General features: G+C 47.8%; 1 protein-coding gene across 12 annotated transcripts in view; it reads left to right on the forward strand.

Annotated features, from left to right (window-relative positions):
* Positions 1-20,396, forward strand: part of robo2 (roundabout, axon guidance receptor, homolog 2 (Drosophila)) — a 156,319-nt gene that overhangs the window by 92,741 nt on the left and 43,182 nt on the right. Inside the window, exon 1 of one of the 12 annotated variants that reach the window (XM_037268603.1) lies at positions 5,689-5,711. The exons of the other annotated variants lie outside the window; for them this stretch is intronic. Coding sequence (XP_037124498.1) covers positions 5,699-5,711 — 13 coding nt within the window. The 5' untranslated portion in view covers positions 5,689-5,698. Of the gene's footprint in view, positions 1-5,688; positions 5,712-20,396 lie in introns of those variants that run through there. 12 annotated transcript variants of the gene reach the window in all.

A 20,396-nucleotide genomic window follows, 5' to 3' on the forward strand; every position in this document is an offset into this window, starting at 1 on the left:
TTCATTGTGGAAAATGACACCGTTCTAAGGTCAGAGCGCAATGCGGCCCGGCCCGGCCCGGCCGAGCCAATGACTCGTCGTCCGTCGTGTTGCTCCAGTCAAGTCGAGGGTGGAAAAGAAGGGGTGGCCGAGCTGTATTTGTAACGCGCCAGAGGAACCGCAAGCAGAGCGGGCCACTCGCTTCGCTGTGGTCTCCCCCCCCCCCCTAGCTAGGATGGCCGGCGTATAAATAACAGCAAAGACATCACGGGCTCTCGTTTAATTACTGCGATGTGACCCAAAATAAGCACACGCCACAGTCGGGCAGGATTTTGCGGGGGGGGGGGGAACATGTCATTATAACAAATATGCATCTTGTGTCCTTTGAAGTTGACTTTTGCATATTTTAGCAAAGATAATTAGCTCAATATGGACCTTGCGCTTTAGATGACATAAACAAGTTGAGTGATGTCACCGTGTCATCTCGCTCGCCTTGCTGAAACTTTATTGTGTATATCATGTAAATAAAATATGGAAATGTGCTGTATATTGGGGGAAGTTGACATGTCTATAGGGAGCTAATTTCTCTTATCTTCTCAGTCCCACAAGTTGGGCCGTTCACCTTCCCATTGTGTAGATAAGCGGCCGCGGCAACAACTGCAAATAAAATCCCTGCCGTCAAGGGCGCAAGGTCACATCTCCAGCAATTAACGGCAGTCTACTCAACGCGTAAGCTTGCCAATCTGGAGCAAAAGCGGGGATGAGCAGTTCCCCGGGTTGGTGGCGGCCCTGGGGGGGTGCTATCGGAATTGATTGGATATCCTTACTTAGGAATGACCGGGGGGGAGGGGGAGGAGGTCTCAAAACGCTTAGTACGCTGACCTGAGAGAGATGAGGCCAGCGTCCTCTTGGATATTTTCCACGCAAATCCACTTCTCCGCAGCACTCCACCTCAATTCACTTGAGCTCGAGCAGCCCGCCTGAGGGAAGAGATGCATGAAATGAGATGAGGGTGGTGTCGTTTCCTCTCTCTCTTTGCGTCTCTCACTCTGTCGCTCAGGTTTTTTTTTTAACTAGAAAAGCAGCATTATGGCCAAAGCGTGGTCATGGCATGCCCGCCGCAGCGCGCGGCTAAATAGCTGTGGATAGTCAGATGGAATCGTCTGGAAAATTCATCTGCGACTTTGCTGAGAGTAGATATCCTGGAAATCAAGTGTCTACTATTTCAGAAAGTGTCAAGTCAAGAGAATCTTTCTGAAGTTTATGTGGGAATCACTAAATTCAGCAATAATTAGTCAGGCTAGTACTGTGGCTAGCTACATCAGCTACTGCTAGCTTGCGTGTTTTCACGTTTCAGATTTCAGATGGGCGTACCTTACACTCGTGTTTATTTATTTTATTTTTTTAATAGTTGAAGACAAATCACGCAAGCCTTTTCTACGCATCCATTCTTAACACCGCTTTTTCTGTTCTCACAATGAGGCTGAGCTAGCGTAGCGTTTGTGTACGTGAGCGACTACGCTAACCACCTGAGAGACTTTGAAGATTTGACGACCTCCTGGCTCGGTCATTGTACAGTTTGTTTTACAAGTCTCTCCGCACAGACTTTCAAAACAAACAGAAAGAAAGCGAGTGAAATACAGCTTGTATTAATCTACGCCTCCGCGGAGCAATGCCGCCCGTTTCAAATCATGTTTTTCGACATGCTGTGTCAAAGAGCTTACACAGCCCACTGAGTTGGCAGGAACAATTTGATTCCCGCCTCAGCTTTTCATGTCACTCTTAATGGAGAGAGCTACGACTTATTATGTTCTCATAATGGAACAGGACCGGGCTCTGCGTTCAGGTAACGGATGACGACTTCAAAGCAAAAAGGCAAGAATGGCGGAGAAGATTTGCACGTTCAGCCTTTGGGGGGTTCTGTGGACATTTCCTGGCATTCCCATCAACCAAGAGATGCAGTCTAGACATGCCATATGTTCATCCGTATAGAAATAGCCTGGCATCGGTTTCTGAGCAGGTGGCACAATGCGCAGACATCACCAACTGGGTCCAAGCTAATGTGCTGTACAAACATCATCTGGAAAACGCATCATCCATGTGCGATGAAATGTAGAAGTGCAGCAAAGAAACAATCCAAGTGTTGGCTAGTCCATTCCTGATCCCTCTCCAGTTGCGTAACACCTCACAAGGTTTTTGTACCCTGGTTCCGTTGAGCTCGCGAGTGCATGTATGTGCACGGTAATGGAAATTGTTTCTCTTGGCAATGTTGATGGATAATAGGGATCCATCCGCCAGGCATACGGCCAGGCGGGGTAAAGAATGAAAAATGGTCAAGGTTGAGGGAGTGCATTTCCTTGGGAGGTCAAGGGTCGGGAGGATTAGCAGATGTCAGAGGGAGAGGTGACGCAGGGAGAGAAGTTAGCCGTGCGCAGAATAGACTCATGGGAATACAATCGTTGCACTATCGTTTATCATATGGAAGCATTTACAACGTTGCTGCTTTCCTGTTTTACCACCCATCGTCTTTTCAATTTTCTGGAAGAAACCTGGCATCCAGTCGAAACATAGGACTTCCCCCCTGTCTGCTATTGATACCACCCCTTAAATTTTTCACTGCCAACCCAGTTAATATCTTTGACGTCTATAACCGTCAATGGCACTGAATGAGTTAATAGAAATGCTCTTTGGTTAGTTAACATGTATAGTAAGTACCGCTTAAAATATAACATCCGCATGTGTGTGTGTGTGTAACTGGTGGCTCTGACACACTTGTTGATACAGATCCAAGCAAAAAAGAGGGCAAATAGGTTTAGAACTAATGCCGCTAATAGGATATCTCCTCACATGTTCTGTTGACTCCCCAATGACTCACTTTAAAAAGAATCCCACTAGATGAGGAGTTAATATTTGTTCGAAGGATACCCAGCCGGCTGGTGTGTGCTTAAGTCCAGCTGGGATTCTGCGGAAGCGCAGAGCCAGGAAGAAGCGCAAAACCCAACCAAGTCAACGGAGCCGATATGTCATTTTCGAGAGGGTTTTGCGACGGTCGTAACGTGAGGTTATCCGCAACGCGAGTCCTTCAGGGCGGGGTACTTGGCACCAGATGGACACCGTTAGCGGGGAGCAGCTGAGAAGTCCCTTTGCGGACATAGAACAGGAAGCAAGGCCTCCCCGCAGCTCCATATGGAGGACGGAGTCGCGCCGTGTCGTATCGAGGACTCGTTAAACTTTTATTTGCGGTGATCCTTCCGCCCTCAACAGCTGCTTTATCCCCCGTGGTCGGAGGCCAGGTCCCGCTCCTTTACAGCCCTGACAATCCATCATTTTGGCATCCGGCCCGCACACCTGTAAGGATACCAGCCCGACAAAATCGAAGGCCTCGAGGAAGCGAATCCAGACGGTCTCCATTTTGTTGGACCGTGTCCCGATAGCGGCCCCCCGCCGTGGTTCCGATGGCCAATCTGTCTCTCAATGTGGACTCACTCACGTTTAAATGTGTTGGAAAGGTGATGAACATGTGTTGAAAAGAGCCTTTTTATTTTTCTCCAGAGGCATTTGATGACATAAGAGGCTGTAAATGACTCTCAGTAAACGCCATGCTTCAGCAGTTCCTTTTGTAATTACTGGCACAGGCCGCGCAGCAAGTCTTGGATGTCCCTCAACCTCTTTTTCTTGGACTTTCCCTACTTGCTGACACCATGTTTCTTTTGTCTGCGGGTGAGCGTGTGTTTCTGTCTTTGAAGCCTTCCAAGTTTTTCCAGCGTCTGACAGATTTAGCTTTTTGCATGCGCATTACTGACATGGAGTGAATTTTGACTCGGTTGCAAGTGGCACAAAGATTTCTGCTTCTGATGGGTGATATGGGAACACGTCACCCCCATCTTTGCTCTGGCCCCAATGCAAACAGGCCATGTCATCCCTAATCACATGAAAACAAGTGAAATATTGACTCTCCATTTTTGGTATACTGAGAACCTTTTGGTGTGGAAGTCATGAGGCTTGACCTCGCATCTCATTGTCATCGTCCTCATTCACAGTCGTACAGAAAGCGCTGGTCGTCCCTGCCAAACCACACTCGGCTTTTTACTGTTGAAATAAAAGCTGCAAAGCATCCAGAAGTTATTTAGAATCCACAAGAGTGTGCTTTTCGTCCACTTTGGACTTCCTTTATGATTCAAGCTTTGAACTCGAGCTAAGATCCCTGGTGGAAGGAACCTGGTGTGTTATTTGAATTATTTTCCTTGACAAGGAGCCGAAGCTCCAGAGAGCATTCCTGAAATTGTTGCCCGAGTGAGTCAGGGCTAATTGTTATTTAAAAATGATGTTGTGAAACGGATTCCTCCCCTCACTTCATGTTCAGACCCAGTGGAAACCACCAAGCAGACTTTGCACGACCGTGTGGCCGTGACATGTCATCAAGTTTGCGTTTCATTGACCACGCCCACTTCCATGTTTCATTTACTAAGTCAAGCTCGGGATGGATAAGGAGGACACAGTCGTCCAAATAAACACGCATGTCCTTGGATTGCTTCATTCCTGCAATGGTTAACCGGTATGCCAAAGTGCTCCCAAGCCCCGCCCCCTCGCCTTTGCTTTTGATCCGTTGCGTTGACGTGAAAAGTTGTTTGCCAAACAGTCGTCACAGTGAGAGGTGTTTGTTCACCGGCCGGTATTTAAGCGGCTCAAGAAGTGACGGCAGCTTCCTCCGTCCCCCAACCCCCCTCTCTCTCTTCCTTCCCTTTTAATTGGCGGATGGGGAGCCCAATTACCCGCCGAGCCCCCATCATCTGCTTCGATCTTCGGAGCACATTTTCAACCAGCCGCTATTTTGCTGGCCGCTATGCTAGGATCCGGCTAATGAGAAAAAGTGCAGCCGGGCTCATATTCCAACGAGACCGCAGTTCAATTAACGGTTACATGACGGCTAATAATGTCTGGGAAACGAGGGGCAATCATCCGTACTTGTTTTCCTTCTTCCCCGGTCCGGCTTTTAAGAAAGGACATGGCTAGCTGGCCGGGCCTTGTGCAAGCGAGTGTTTGTTTTGCCAGCTTGTCCAGAGCAAGCTCCTTGTGTTTGTTGGCACCGAGGGCAGAGCGGGACCGGAGGAGCTCCGGCCTCGGTGCCGCTGACACCGTGCGATCGGGTTACCTCAGCGGTCGCCGTGGATTTTGGAAATGGAAATTTGGAGAAAAGAAATAGCAGGCATCTATCATGGCCCTTTTCCATGCTGCATCCGTTTTGCCTCCCTGAAGTTGATTCTTCTTAGGAATTATGGTTAAGGGTTAAGATTAGGCTTAAAGTCATGGTGCGGTTTGGAACCGATTAGCCACATTTCCTCAAAGTGGCTAATTCCAGTTTAGCCACACTTCTTCAAAGTGGCTAACTCCAGTATGCTTGGGGTTAAAGAGCTGCTAATGGTTAGAAGCTTCAGGTGAGGGATAGAGCCATTTGACAATGTCTAAACTGTCGAGTTGGCTAAGTGTCGGGTATCGGGCTCTGTTGCACTTTGGAACAACCAATTTGGTTTGCTACATTTACCATCATCCATCCCGTTCTCTTGAAGAGATTAGTTCAAGTTAGGGTCAGGACCAAAGTCTGATACCCGTGAAGGACATTCAGTCGAGCTAGTATTTGGGGTCAGGGTCCGGTCAGAGGGCAAGTGTTAGGTCAACCAAGGCTCCGCATTGAACTACCGCTTCAAATGAACAGTTCAATATGGAACTGGCATGTGCACGGGGTCCTGCCTTTTCCTTTTAGTCGTACCCCAGTGGTCGCCATGGAGATTGGATGGCAATAGGACTTGTTTCGAGGAGCAAATGCAGGGTCTGTAATGGCACCCATGGGGCCCATTCTCCTCCTCTAAACTTGCGCTGCGAGAGACCTTGAGGTGAGAAACGGCAAGCTGGCATCTCCATCTGCATCCCCGGTGACTCACCTCATCTTCCACTCCAGCAGCCGAGCGCTCGCCGAGGTGCAATTAGCTCGCCGACGCAGAACCCGCGCCAACGTGCAGTCATTTGCAGAAAGGAAGCCGCGGCAGCTTGTGTACACAAATAATATGGCAGGCGGCCATCGCAATCTTCACTCCTTTATTTATCCACTTACTCATCCGTCGGGTCACTTAGCTTTGCTTGGCGCCCTTGCTCGTGACACATCATCAGATTTAGCGCACGGCTAGAAGCGCGTCGCCTTTAGCCCTGTGGCCTCCCTCGGCTTTTATCGCCAGTTTTCAATCGTTTATCGGCGGGTGGAGTTGCCTCGTTGTTTTGGTTCACTTCTTCTCAGGACTGTTTGAAAGAAGGAAGGAAGGAAGGAATAAAAAATGGCCGCAATGATTCATGACTCAGTCTTAGCAGTTTAAAGGTGTCAGGCTCTTAATGGCGGAGAGCAGATGGAGAGAATTCCGCGGGTTTGTTAAACTCTCACGAAGAATGGCTCGTTTTTGTGGCCTTCAAAGTGCCATTTTTTCCTGTGGGTCTTAAAGGGGATTAAGAGTTTTTGCCAGGCGGACCGGAGCTTCAAGATGAATGCGTGTTGGTTTCAATCCAAGATGGTCATTATCATTCCCACATGGTGCCTCCAGATAAAGACCCCCCCCACCCCGTACCCCCTCCGCCGAAGCCAGACGGTTTTGTTTTGTGCGGCGTTTTGTCTTTTGTCTCGTCATTTTTACAGAAAATGCGATAGCGCTGCCGCCTCGGGGGCCTGGAGGTAAAATACGCCGGCTCGTTTGCAATATCAATAAATACATCACATCCTGAACTATACGAGCGCTTTGAAATACATCCGCACGGCAATTATGTTTGTGATTAATCCTCCCGACGCCCACCGGAAAATTAATCGTGCCTGATTGTGGTTGTTGAATAAATAAAGCCTCTTTTTCACGTTCAACACAACCCCGTTCTCGCTTTCCCGCCGGTAAAAGAATTCATTATTTGGTGTTTCTTTTTCAGTTTGAGCTGTGGACTGAAAAATTTCGTTTTTAGCCCGTAGAAAACAATTTACTTGCGCTCTAGACATGGATTTAAATAAATGACACAATCAGTTTTCTTTCAGCCTCTGTATAATCCTCCCCCAGCCTTTTTAAAAAAAAAAAAATCGTATTGACCCAGCTATTATTTTGGGACTTTAGCCAAGACTCCGACTATAAATGTTTTTCCATTTGCTGTTTGTGTTGCCTTGGTAGCAAATCATAGGGTTCAGAAGCTTCTCTCACATGGATTCCCCTAATGGTCATCTGTGTCTCATTCTTCTCCAATCAGAGCCCAAGCGCGATTAGTCTTGTCAGTCAGCAGTAAAAGCCTTCCGGCCGCCACCCTTTAATGGCGGAAAGACAATAAAAGCATTTTCACTCACGGAGGAAGCCCTTCACACACTTCTCAGTGAGTGTCATGGACACTTGGCGGAAGCGGGTTGAGATGTCGCCGCCAATCTGTGCTGTGTTGGGCTTGTACTGTTTTCTCAGCTTTTGCTTAGAAATGGATTTTCCGCCAAAATACTATCAATTAGAATTCAAGTTCACCGCCCATCTGTCCGACCGTCCAGCATGCATTTTCCGAAACATTTTCTGCCGTCCATGGATGGACCACTGCAGTCCATTTATCTTCATCAGCAGAGGCCTCCTGATCCCCAGGGGGCCCTCCCCCTATTTCTGCCTATGTCGTCTTCATTGCCTCTAACTTGCCCCGAAGGCTTTGTGCATATTCTCATCAAGCCTTCTCCAGAGGAGCACCTGATGACAGGTGGAATGGCTTCCCATTAGACCCAAGCCGTTTGCTTTTCTCATTGCTAAGCGGACAGTGCCCGAGACCGACTCCAGTGCACCGGAGCGTACCGGAGGCCCGAGCCGGGGATATTTCCCCCCGAATGGTCCGGCGTGACACGAGACTGAAATGGCAGGCAGAGGCCAGTTAATGGGCCTGTCAACACAGGCGAGCTCACTCGGAGTTTACCGCTTCACCATCATTTTCTCCACGTGTGCACTGTGTGACTACGTGCAGCCCCGGCCTCTCATCACTCAAGCTGAATGGATGTCAGGCTGCGGGAAAATTAGACCGTCTCCCCCACCGTGGTGGACTGTCACGCCGGAGATGGAAGGGGGGTGAGTGGTCTGGTCCCATGGCCCCCCTCCCCACCTTTTCTTTTTATACAGGGCACCAATTTTGAGGCATTTTAGTGTTTGACATGCTTTGACATCCTGTCAGAAAAGCACAATGACCTACAAACAAGAGTGCGTTGCATTGAAAAGGTATCAGGGCGCCAAGGCAGAAGGCCGCCACTCTCAAAAGTCGTTAAACGAAGCTGGTCTTCACAACAGCGGTGCCGTTTGTTGTTGTACTCTGGTTAAATGAAATAAAATGAAATAAAAATCAAGTTCTCTCACGAACTCCAGATGCTAAAGCTAATCGCTAATGTTAAGCATGACTAAATAACAGAGCCGTGATATACAGCGGTGCCGCCGGTCGTCAGTTCTTGAGTAAATGATAAATTTTTTCCCATTGTATTTAATTTTGTCGCTCTCTGGGATCAAATGGACGGACACTTAGCGGAAGCGTATCTTGTTGTTTTACGATGACGGTGATTCGCCGGCTCCCAAAGCATCTCTTTAGAAGAAGTAAGGTTACCCTCGCCCTTATTTTATGAGGCTTTTATAAGTCCGCAGTCGCCTCCCCCTTCTGTCCGCCATTACGGGTCACCTGGCGGCATCCCCCCCGGCCGCCAGCATGCTTAAATGTTTAAAAGGCCTTTTCCCCCCTTCAGCTTTTATTGTTTGTTTACCTTTTATTGTTTTAGCATGCCTGTAATTTATATGGCCTGTTTGGATATTATTGCCTTTGTCCTTTTTTATCCTTTCTCTTGTATCTGAATGGCTTTTTACTGTGGTCGTGCACTCAAATGAGGGCCAATACCTGAGCAGATGCTTGGATTCTTATTTACGAGTATATTTTTTCCCAAACCCGCTACCTCCCTCGTATATTCCGTTTGAATCTTTGTCGAGCCTCTGATCTTCTCGTGTACACAAGGTCTGCTCGCCCTTGCAGATAGAGACACTTTCACAAGCCCCATAAATGTTGCGTTGATTCACGTCTGGTAATTCCAGCGCGTGTCCGCGGGCGAGAGCGGACGGGCCTCACGATCTGCTCGTTAATCGTGAGGCGGGGATGTTCGGAGTGGGGAAAAGGTCCTCCAGGCTCCATTGATTTCACCGTCTCTGTTTTGCACGCTGTTGCCAGCAGCTGTTGTTGATGTCCAGAAAGCCAAGTGAGTCCGCGCAAGGTGGATTGTGTGTACGTGTTCTAGAAAAATATGGCCACCCAGCTTTTTCCAAGCCTTTTCGATTTGTAGCATTGGGAGATGACGAGATGGAGACGAATGGCTCATTAGGATTTTATTAAATGGCTCTTGATGTCCAACGCTAACAGTCATGACCCACGTGCCCCCTTCTTAGCACCCTGTGTCCGGGGGAGCCCAGGGGGGTGAAAGGTTAACTGAAACAGTTAACAGAGCCACACCTGACCTGTCCCTGCTGTGACCCGAGGTCATGACATGAGTCCTGCTAATCCATCATCCTAGAACCTTACACTCTGCAAAAGGATGGAAGGCGACTTCTGATCAAATTTGTTCTTAATGTTGCATAATTTAATCACTAGTTAAATATCTGACTGACAAACTAACTCGCCTCCAATCGAGCTAAGTGACTAGCTAACAAGGTCCCTAGCAACATATTAAACAAGGGCAAGTCTACAGTGTTCAGTGGCAATCTGACTAACTGACTAACTAGCTCCTTATCTAGTTAAATGACTAAACTAGCTTGCTAGCTAAATAATTAGTAGGTAACTGATTAGCTAACAGTGACTGCAAGCTTTTTTATAAAGATCTGACTGATTGACTTGGCTGCTCGATAGCGAGCTAGGTCGGTCATGAGTTAACTCATTCACTGCCAATTCAGGTAATATCTTTGACGTCTATAACCGTCAATGGCAGTGAATGAGTTAAAATTTCGTGTCGCTGCTGTGTCAATATAACCATACGCTGTATTTTGGAAGCTCATTCAAAGAATTTGTTGCCGCCAGCTCGGTTCAGCCTCGCGACCGTGCGTCTGGTCGCAGATCTTTTTCTTCTGCCCCGAGGGAGTCTCCTTCCACTTCATCCTTCAGCTGTTGCCACCCGGCGGCCAACAGAGGAGCCCATATTGAGCCACTCTTATTTGGCCGCACTCCATCCCACCGTCGCCGACGCTAATTACGCTACGGCTCAGAAGGTAATGGATGAGGCCTCGTTAGCGACTCCCACATCACGGAAAGACTCGCAAACGGCACATCAGAGGGCCGAGCCGCCCTCCTTTAAATGTCAAACCGGTGGGTGGAGGGGGGGGGTCTGTTAATTGCCCGCACGGTTGCCGAGCGCACCACCAAAGCAGACAGACGGACGGACCCCTCAAACCTCAAGCCAAACTGCACAGGCGTGCTTAATCCATGATTCAATGATCAAATTAGCACAACGTCTATTTTTGGTCTCTCCTCAAACCAAATGTTAATGTGATGACATTGCAGAAATTAGCGCTCTCTCTCTCTGTCTGTCTCGCTCTTCCCATAAACACCGAAGACCATTTGGAACTATTAAGAGGAAATATGATGCTGTCGGAAGCTTTGCAGTAAAACGGGCTGACATTTCAACACTTAATGACTTCTTGTCACAAAATTAGCCTTGTTAATGCTGGAGTTCATTGTGATTTCATTGTCGTGCCAAGTGATGTCAGATAAAAACAAAAAATTCTCAAATCCAGTCTGCCCATCAAAAGCACACATTTTAAAGAAAGCCCCAATCCAAAAACAGAATCCCATTAGAATTCATGATCATTTGTGTTTGATATGCTAGCTGCTGAGCGCAGGAGACAACAAGGCGTCAACAAGGAGATTAGCCGGCGCTTTAATTGCGTGGTGCTTTACAGTGAGCCTGTTTTTCACCGCATCGATCCGCAGCCAGAAATCATAATAAGATGCGGGAGTACGAGCGATCCCTTGTTACTGAAGGAATGACGTATCGATCGCGTCTGACAGGCGGCCGCCTAGCTGATCAATGGCGAGAAAGAGGAGAGGAGAATCTCGAGGCTCGTCAAGCGCTGCTCAGACGATGGGAGGGAAATTAACTCATCAGGAAAAAAGCGCAAGACGAATGGACGGACGCCTGGTATCGCTGCGTAAATCCATACGGCTACTGTAGTCGGCTTATCGAAAAAGTCCAACGCGTCATCCGGCGACAGGTACTCGCTATGCGGCGCTTGTAATGCGGATGTTTATTTTGCCGTTTAGCGGGAGTTCTCGCTCATGGGCAGAAGGCGATAAACAGCAGGCATCTGGAATTCGCTTTTAAAGAATAAACAAGGCAAGACACACCGTCCATCCATCTCAATGGTCCACCATCTGTCCGACTCCAAGCCCGGCCTCGCCCGTGCTAATTAGTAGCCTGCGTGTTCATTTAAGCGTCGGCCATTAATGAAGGTGCCGGCGTTCCGAGGTGCTCGACTCAAGACGAGCGGCCATTAGTTGTCTGGAATGATTCCACTTCAGAGCCTTCGCTAACTTGACGAAATGTGCCTCGCTTGTTGATGCCCCCGTCCGTCACCCGGGTTGCATTTAACCCGTGTAATTGCCGGCCTGAATAGTGCCACGCATTTAGAAAAATATGGCCGAGCAGGAAGCCATTATGCTAATAGCCAGTGAGCAATTTGTTGATCGACTAAAAGTCAGGTGAGCCTTTTATTCTGTGAAATTATCCACGCTAATGACGGCTTTTTAGTCCGCCGCATTTGTTTGTTTTGCGTCTGTGCAAAACAAAACACTCGGCGCAACCCGGCCTCCTCTTCACCTCGACCGCCATATTTAATTCAGAAGCAGAAGGACGATCGCGGGTAAAGGGCGTGGCCATCTTGGCCCACTTATCAAGCCAAACATAATACGAAGGCACATTCGTTCATGCAAGACACTCAGTGGAAGTTGTCATTGCCTTTTCCAGCGAAGGATGGAAAGCAACATCGAGGAAGCGCTCGTGCATGAGCAGCTGCCGGCTCTTCATTTAAAAGGAGCATGGTGCGGGGTTCTTTTTCCAGACACGCTTTATGAAATAAACAACTCTCTTGGTGTTGTGCTATCACGGCACCAGGCTGAATAATGGAAGACGAAGAACAACCCAAAAGCACTCCGGCTAGTTTGTCCCCGTCTCTCTCCTGACTCACATTGAGCGCCGGCGTCAATAATATCGGAAAGGAAGTCACTCAAATCGAGTTTGCTGTTCAATAATGTTAATGGGAATTGAAGATGATCAGCTAAGTCTTTGCTAATCAAATGATATCAATCGCTGTGACATTGACAAAGCTTCCTAATGAACTCCAGCCATTGGCATACTTTGAATTCCAAGTAAGTCAAGCAGAGTTGCGTTAACTAGCGGAGAAAATGAAGGGATGATGTGGTGCCATGTGTCGCTACAAATTTTTTTTAATACCGGGTCAGTCTCGTTGAGGCCAATATATTGTAAACAAATGTGGGTGGATGCTTTATTAAGATGCAAAATAGCAATCATGTGACGCCAACTAGCAAATAGGATGCGAAAGGCTGCCTGCTGGGAGGGGGCGGGGCTATTCCGTGCCAGTCAAAGAATACCATTTGAAATGTGAGAATCCCGGCTTTCCGTGCTAGTTTCCTTCACATTCTTGTTTGCGGGGAGCGGCGGCGGCGCCGCGTCTTTGACAGCAATCAAAGAGCTCAGACTGGTGCAAAGAAGCGCCCCCGTTGCGCTCAGGAGGTGTTTGAAGGCACGGAGAAGGCGGCGCCGCCGCCACCTTCGTTTCAAGGGAAGGAAACTTGGCTGTGTGATTGCAGTCTTTATTTCTGTTGTTTACCTCGACGAGGCGCATCTGCGGCACTGTGAAGGGTCGCGACACCGCCCTGCTGTGGAAATCTGTGAATAATTAAGGACCCCCCCTCCCCTCAAAAAAAGAGCTTAGTAAATGTCTATAGATGTTGGATGCAGAAGCCCCATACGTGCCAGTCGATCTGATGACCCGTGCATCCGTGGCTCCAACCGATAAAAGTGCAGCCGCTAATTGGCTTCTGCGGCCAGCGCAAACCTACAAAGCGCTTTCGTTACCCGCTTGTTCCGGGAGCCTCGTATATAACACGCCGGTCTTTGTACGGACGTGCGTACGCATACGGACTCCCGCTACGTGGGACGCGGGGACCCCCGCCGCGTCGGGAGTGACGTCTGGCGCGTCGCCGGCAAACAACGACGTGGCCGCTAATGGCTCCCTGGCGTCGTCTTCTCTGGGGTGAGGCATGACCGCTTCAAATGTCACCGTACGCCTCCGACCTTTTAAGGACCTGGAATTAATCAGAGGAAAAATTGCGCCTTCCATCCTAAATGGCAGGAAGCGTCACCTTTGATCCGAGTCTTGATGGAATCGTCTGTGCCATTGAGCGGCGGGCGCAATGTAGAAATGGCCATTTAGGTTTCCGTCCCCCCTCGGGGGGCGAGGAACACATTATCCTTTTAAGATACGGTGCTCTCGTGTCTGTGTAATTTATAGCTTTGAAGCATCTAATGTGCTGATAAAGAGCTTCGTTTTGGCCAAAGGCAAACATTATCGGAGCGTCAAATAGTTGATTGTCTTGGCGGGTTCAAACACAAATGGTGGAGCAACACATGTTGAGAGACAATATAGCAAAACTCACAGGCAAATCTTTTACGATCTGTTGTGAAACTCTTCTTTGTTTATCTCTAAGTCTGTGTTATACTGCCCCCTGGTGGCCACGGTCCACAGACCAGAAGGCTTTGTCGTATATTATGTTCGATTGCTAAATCTGAGCATCGACTTGATGGATGGATTGTTTATTGTTAGCCATTGCGTTAATGGTGTCCATGTTGCTGCCAGAAAACAAAATAGTAAAAAAAAAACTAAACAAGGTCAGTTGTTGACCAAATGTCTTCGAAGATAGTACAGGTCTTCCCGAAGTGAGTGTGCTCTGTTTGCAGCGTGTTTAATTTAAAAGAGCAAGCAATTAGTATTGATTCATAGCTGTCTCCAGATAAGATTTACACCAGATAACAATCATGTAACGGAGGCATGATTCCAAAAAGTACCGACTAAGCACGCCAGGCATCATTTTAATGACGTATAGATTGCCGATGACACAGCGTGAAGCTCTTCTCATCACTCCTCTTGCTTCAATACGGTTCATCTTCTCCCTCGTAGCCTCCCCGCCCATCCTCAGCATCCTTATCGATGCTCTCCGCTGGTGGCAAAATATTTTGATGTTGTACTCGAGAAGATGTTTTGTGTGAAGGTAACCCCCCCGCCATAAATGAAGGATTACTGTCTTACTTCTTTTTTTCACCCGGTGTTTTGGACCACATGTATCTGTTGTTCTACTCAACCTAAGATGGTGGTGACTACTTTCTTCCACGTTCTGGCTGAGTGGTCACAGCCCATTGAATTATTTGCTAATTGTCAGCTGGAATGGCTATTGATTGTGCGTTGGGCGTATGGACGGCCGCAATCTGGCGCAATAAAAGGCGGCACTAAAGCATTGTGAAATGGAAATGCATGCCGATGATGCACAAAGAGTGCGGGGATCACCGCTGCCTCGTCCTTGCCGTGTAGGTCACGAGATCTCGTCCCTTCCGCCATCAATACTGTTGACACAACTCCGGCTTACACGGAGCTCCGGATTACCAGTCGCCTCATTAGCTTTGTTCCTTTGCCTGAAAGATTAACCTCGTGGCGACGCAAACAAGCGCGACCTCGAGTAACGCAATCGGACAAGTAGGAAAATTGGCATGATTCTGTTTGTCTGATGTGCTTTCCACCGCAGAACACGGCCAGCCACAGCTCCGTTAGCTTGAAACCATAACGCTGCCTTCAAACACTGAATTAAAACCTAACTGAGGTTTACAGTGTTCATTTGAAAGGCTAATCTGAACAAGATCAGGGTTAATCTGACTTCAAATTTAGATCTAGTTTGTCTTGTTTGTGTTATGCCCACATTTGTTGTTTGTTAGCAAGCCCGCGCGCTCGCGTTAGCTTACCTTGTTGTGGTTCCGCCTCCGCTTTGAATGAAATCCTCCCGTTAGCGTGTGACATGGGCCTGGTGTAAAGCTAAACAGTATGCAAGCGCAGTGAGCCAGAGAGCCTATTACAGATGCGGCTAACACAATTACTCGCACCGTAACGCAATTAACGCAAATTGGATTGCCAAATAAGCGAGCGAGGCCTGTCACGCCGCCTCCGCCTCCCGAGATGTAGCAGCCTCAGCGGGACGACGCCAGGGCAAGTCGGAGCTGCGATAAATCTCCGACTCGTAAACGGGAGTGAATTTGTTGCGTCGTTGCTGTGTGCTGGCGTGCTTTCGTATGTATGTAAATTGATTGATTGTGTACGCAAGTGCAATGTGGCGGTGATTCGTCACGTCAGCGGTGCTGCTTGAAAGATTTCAACGTTTTTTGGGGATGAGTCTGTGCTCTCAAATATCTTTTTCTACGAACAGCAAAATCGGTCGTTGTTTAAGAGAACAATAAGTCGTTGACAATTTTGTGCTCGTAATGACCGAGGTTAGAGTTCATGAAAAAAAACCAAAAGAACTAAAATGGCGTTTTGCACGTTTTGCTTGAATTAGGACAAATAGATTTTACCAAGGCAAACTTTTGCACAGGAACCCTACCTGTATAATATGTACTCTCCTTCCAGAGTTCAGATCAATAAAGTGATCAATAAATGTCTCCTCAGGTGATTTAGCACATCAACTTGAATCCAGGCTTCACAGGTCTTCGGGTTGGGCTATAGTGACCTTTGGTGTCTCATGGACTGGATGAGTGAAGCTTCTCGCCATATGGCCAACGTCTCGCCACTGAGCTACAGTGGAGGTGTTGGATTTGACCCTCTCGGCCGGTATCGATCCAAGGGAAAGATGATCCGAGCGAGCCGTTCGGAGCTCGGCAGAGGGCTCAAAAAGCAACCCGCCCCTGCGCATTGCCGCTCGTAAAAAAAGCCGCAATCGTGTATGATTTACAGCGGCGTGAGCTCGGTTTTTTTGTTGTCTTTTAAGATTTCCATTTGCTGCCTGTGTCGCGCAGGCGGCTCTGCATCTGCAGCACATGAGCGCACATGGCTGATGGGTGGGGCTCTGTCACAAGCTGCACAAATGCTGCATTTTAATCCTCTTTGTATCTCTACGGCATGCAAACATATTAGCATTAAAAAAACATTTTGTTTTTGCTGTTAATGCAAAAAAAAAACTACCAATATTCCTCAAAAATGTGTCAAGCTTCAAGTTTGTAGTGGTGGTTCAAAGATGTTATTCATTCAGTCATTTGTTGGTGCTTGGCTCTCAGCCCTTCTTCCCTCTCGGCCACGGTCACATGATCACACCGGCAAGTCAGAGAAGAGGCGCACATCTCCCGCCGAGTGCTTCATTAAAACGCCGACTGACACCTTTTTATAAGCTCCTAACTACTCGCTCGCCCCTTATTGCCAATCCAATTATGGAGCAAAACAATAAAAAAGGAAAAGACGCAGCGCTGTCAAATATAGGCTGGCGCATAATTTAAATTGATAGCGGGAAAAAAAGGGGCCATTAATGGTTACAAGAAGATTGACGCAGAAGACTACAGCAAGAGCTGCTGCAGGGCTTTGGTGCTCGTGTGTAAAGTGTGCCACTCACCTTATGTACTGTACGTGTGTGTGTATGCGTGTGTATGTGTGTGATATCCATTCTGTTAAACAGCACTCCAAGGATTATCCTTCCCAGCGGAAGGTCAATACCTCAATATCATTGGAGTGAACACACTGTACTCATGCACGCTCTGCAAGGTATTTTAGTTTAATAATGTCAAATGTTATTCATCCAAAATACATAAATATGAATAATATAAGTGCATGATACAATATTGCCACAAGAGCTTGGCTGCCAGCTGTACAAAATAAATACCGAGATTTCTGAATGTGAATGTTTATCTCTTATTCCATGAGCGCATTATTAATTGGAATCTCGTTTTTTTGACACAAACTGAAAATTGGATTCATCCCCCTTCAAATAATATTCATAATTTTCAAAGGCAAAGGGCGCGCACTTGATTGTTCGCTATTGTACATTGTACGCTTCACGTGCCTGGTTGTGAAAGGCAACCCGAGCTAATATGGTTTTCATTTCCCCTTCTCCGACCTGCGGGTTCACGCAGACGTCATAAATAGAATCTGGGCTCTGGGTTGGAGCTGACTGGTCTGGCGAGTCGACTGTTTCCAAGACGACCACTTCAAAATATGCTAGCCAGCGCTAATTCAAAGTGACACCTTTGCCCGGGACTCCCGAGACCAATGAACCCTTAGGCCACCAAAACAGTATCGCATTTCCTCGATTGTACCTCTTGAGGGCAAGCGGCATAGCGACAGGGAGCGAGAGGACGGCGTATGTTCCAAACTCTACAGTGATGTCACCCTCTCCAGAAGCTAATGTAGCATCAGAAGCTAGCTAACAGGAGTTGTCAGATTTCCCGTTTGTGCCGCAGGGTACAGCCATTACTTTTGTGGCATGATGCTATCTGGCTAGTGCATGTTTGAACAGAAACGTTAGCGCATTCTCAAATTCAGTGTTAGTTTTGAATGAGTGCTGTAATGCCACACTATTCACAGTGGAAAGGGACCAAAACCTGCCACACAATGTTTAAAACATAAATACGATCGTAATACCACCAATTTATTGATGGGGTCATTCTACAGGGAGTCTACTTTCGCTAACAGGCTAGCTTAGCTTACACTGCCTTCAAATGTAGCCTCCAAAAGAAAGGTTGGTGGTTTAATTTCAGTCTCATCAGCCTCAAACATTTGTAGGAGTCTTTTGAATTCCATCCTGCCTTCACACGTAGGTTTACATTTCCGTTTTGCTCGACTTCCTCTTTCTCCCCCAAAGTACAGAAGGCACCAGCTCTGTAACAAAATCTGTGCTGCCTTCCCGCCAACACTGGCAGGAAATCAATCCCTGCCCTCCTCTTCCCCCATTTTCCTCCCATCTTCCTCCCGCCTTCTGGCTGTAAAGTGTCCACTCCAGACTTGAGCGCAGCCGTCACGCTGGGCGTCGGGCCTTATCGGAGTGGGCACAAAATCCCGCGGGCGCATTGTTCATCTGTATCAGCCAGCTCGGCATTCGGCGCGCCCAAGGCACGTGCCAAGCCAAAATCCGTGAACCAAATCGGCCGCCCCCCTCTCGAAAAACACACTTGTAAGCGTCAACGAGAAGTGATGATGCGGGCGAACGCATCCTTAACCGTAGCCACGACGGCTGCGGCGCGTCATTATTTATTATGCAAATGAGTACCATTTGCGACTCAATTAAGTGATGAGAAAAGCTGTCGCTCGGCGTCTCCCTTTGTTTCCCGTATTTTTCTTTGCTTTTCAGCACATTACGGTAATGAAGCCATTACTTCTTCAAGTGAATGCTAATGAGTTTTTAGCTAACATTTTAATGAGCTATACATTACCCCAACGCAGGGATTAGGCTGCAGTGTGAGCATTTGCTGCCTGCGAAGGGGAGAGGTCCATTAAGACTTAATTATATTGTTTCTCAGGAGTGACATTAGTTTTTGTTTTTTTGTTGTTGTTTTTTCTGGGACAGGCCTGCGTAATCAAAAGCTTCAATTACTACCGCCATCATGAAGACCGATGTCTCAAACTTTTCACACCAAGCGCGATCAGAAAGTTAACGGTTCTCCAAGTACGACCTTCACGACAACATTCAGATAAAGTAGGCCAAAAAGTATCAAAATTGATTTTATTGTAATACACAGTCGCATGATGGTTGTTCGAGTTAGTCAATTATTCCTTTAGCCAATGTAGGCGGAGCCTAGTCTGATGATTACTTGAAGGATTTGCCTTGGAAAAAGCACACAAAGGCCCGTTGATGGCTGCATGCATTTGTCTTTATTGTCCAAATGGGCAGAATCTGTTGTTTGCATTTCACACCATCCGTGTAAACAGAACCTCTCGAGTCTTCCGCCGCCTCGTCGCTTTGACCTTCAGCGAGCATCCTTCTCATCACGCCGCCTTGTTGTCTATTGTCTCGCCTCTTTTCCATCAAAGCGAATATTCTCCTCCATCTTCCCTCCGAGGCATCTGCGTCTATAAAAGATGCGCATTTCATAGCATCATATCGCCACCGCCTCGTGAATGTCTCCCCGTCAGCCGTGCGCGTCTTCTCTTTACCGCGTTTGCCGCATCTTATCACTAAAGAAGTGACGGTGTTATTTACGGTCTCTGGGCTACGATGGAGGAGGATGGCGTCGGGAGATGCTATCGGGCGGCTCGGTGGGCCGCGGTTCATTGAGACGGCATCTGAAGTCAGAGTGATGACTGCAAATGATCCGGGGCGGTTTGTGTGGTGCAATATGTAACCCTTCGGTCAACTGTGAAAAGCCCTGTGCGGGTACGTGCGTCTTCTTTCTAATCCTCAAAACACGGCCTTATTTTGTCGCAACAACGGTACGTGGCTAGCTAGCTAGCTAGCTTTGACACAAGGATGTCAGTGAAACTGGGAGTCATACTTATCACAGGTTAACAGAACTTATCACGTAAATTATCATACCGTGAAAGCTACTGCCTCAAAACATGGCCTTATTTTGTTGTAGGCATGTGGCTAGCTAGCTAACTAGCTAGGTTTGATAGCTAGCTAGCTTTGACACAAAGAAGTCAGCGAAACTGGGAGTCAACCTTATTTCAGGTTAACAACAGAACTTAGTGAGGTAGGGGCAAACAGATTGAGCCACTATTAGCTGCCTTCAGCATGGAGACGGGGCGCGAATAGCGACAGCACGCTGGTGTGTTTTGTTTGCTGACATATATACGGGCTGCCTCCTCTCAGGGCGGAATTGAAAACAACGTGAGGCTGACGCAACGGTGTGTCAAATTTAGTCAATTCTGCATGTTTGTGGAAGGCCACTTCCTGTTCAAATTCAGTTATCTCAAGGTCAGGGGTCACCAGCTTGTCCAACAAGGCCTGCGACCCTGCTCACCACCAACATACTACGTCTATTTTTTCTTTTTGCATTTTGAAGGTGTCCTCTGTGAACTTGTGCTTGAGGTCCTATCCTGTGACCAAATGGCTTTGTCAGCACTTTTCTTGGTAGGAAGGATGCCTCGGTCGAGGCTGCCCACTCATCTTACTGACGGGCAATGTCATGGCCACCGCGTGAGTAATGTTAGGTGTGGCACAACTAATAGCTGCATCTCCTCCACATTCTCCATTTTCCACTGGTTTTCTTGTTGTCCCGGTGCTTTTGTATCATCATTTTGTAATGATGCAAACATTGCGTGGGAGTCCAATTTTGGCAGGCAACCCCCACCTGCCCCTTGGGCAGCTCCACGGTGTCTCCA

Source organism: Syngnathus acus, chromosome 13 (assembly GCF_901709675.1).
Source record: "Syngnathus acus chromosome 13, fSynAcu1.2, whole genome shotgun sequence".
NCBI classification, from domain to species: Eukaryota; Metazoa; Chordata; class Actinopteri; order Syngnathiformes; family Syngnathidae; genus Syngnathus; species Syngnathus acus.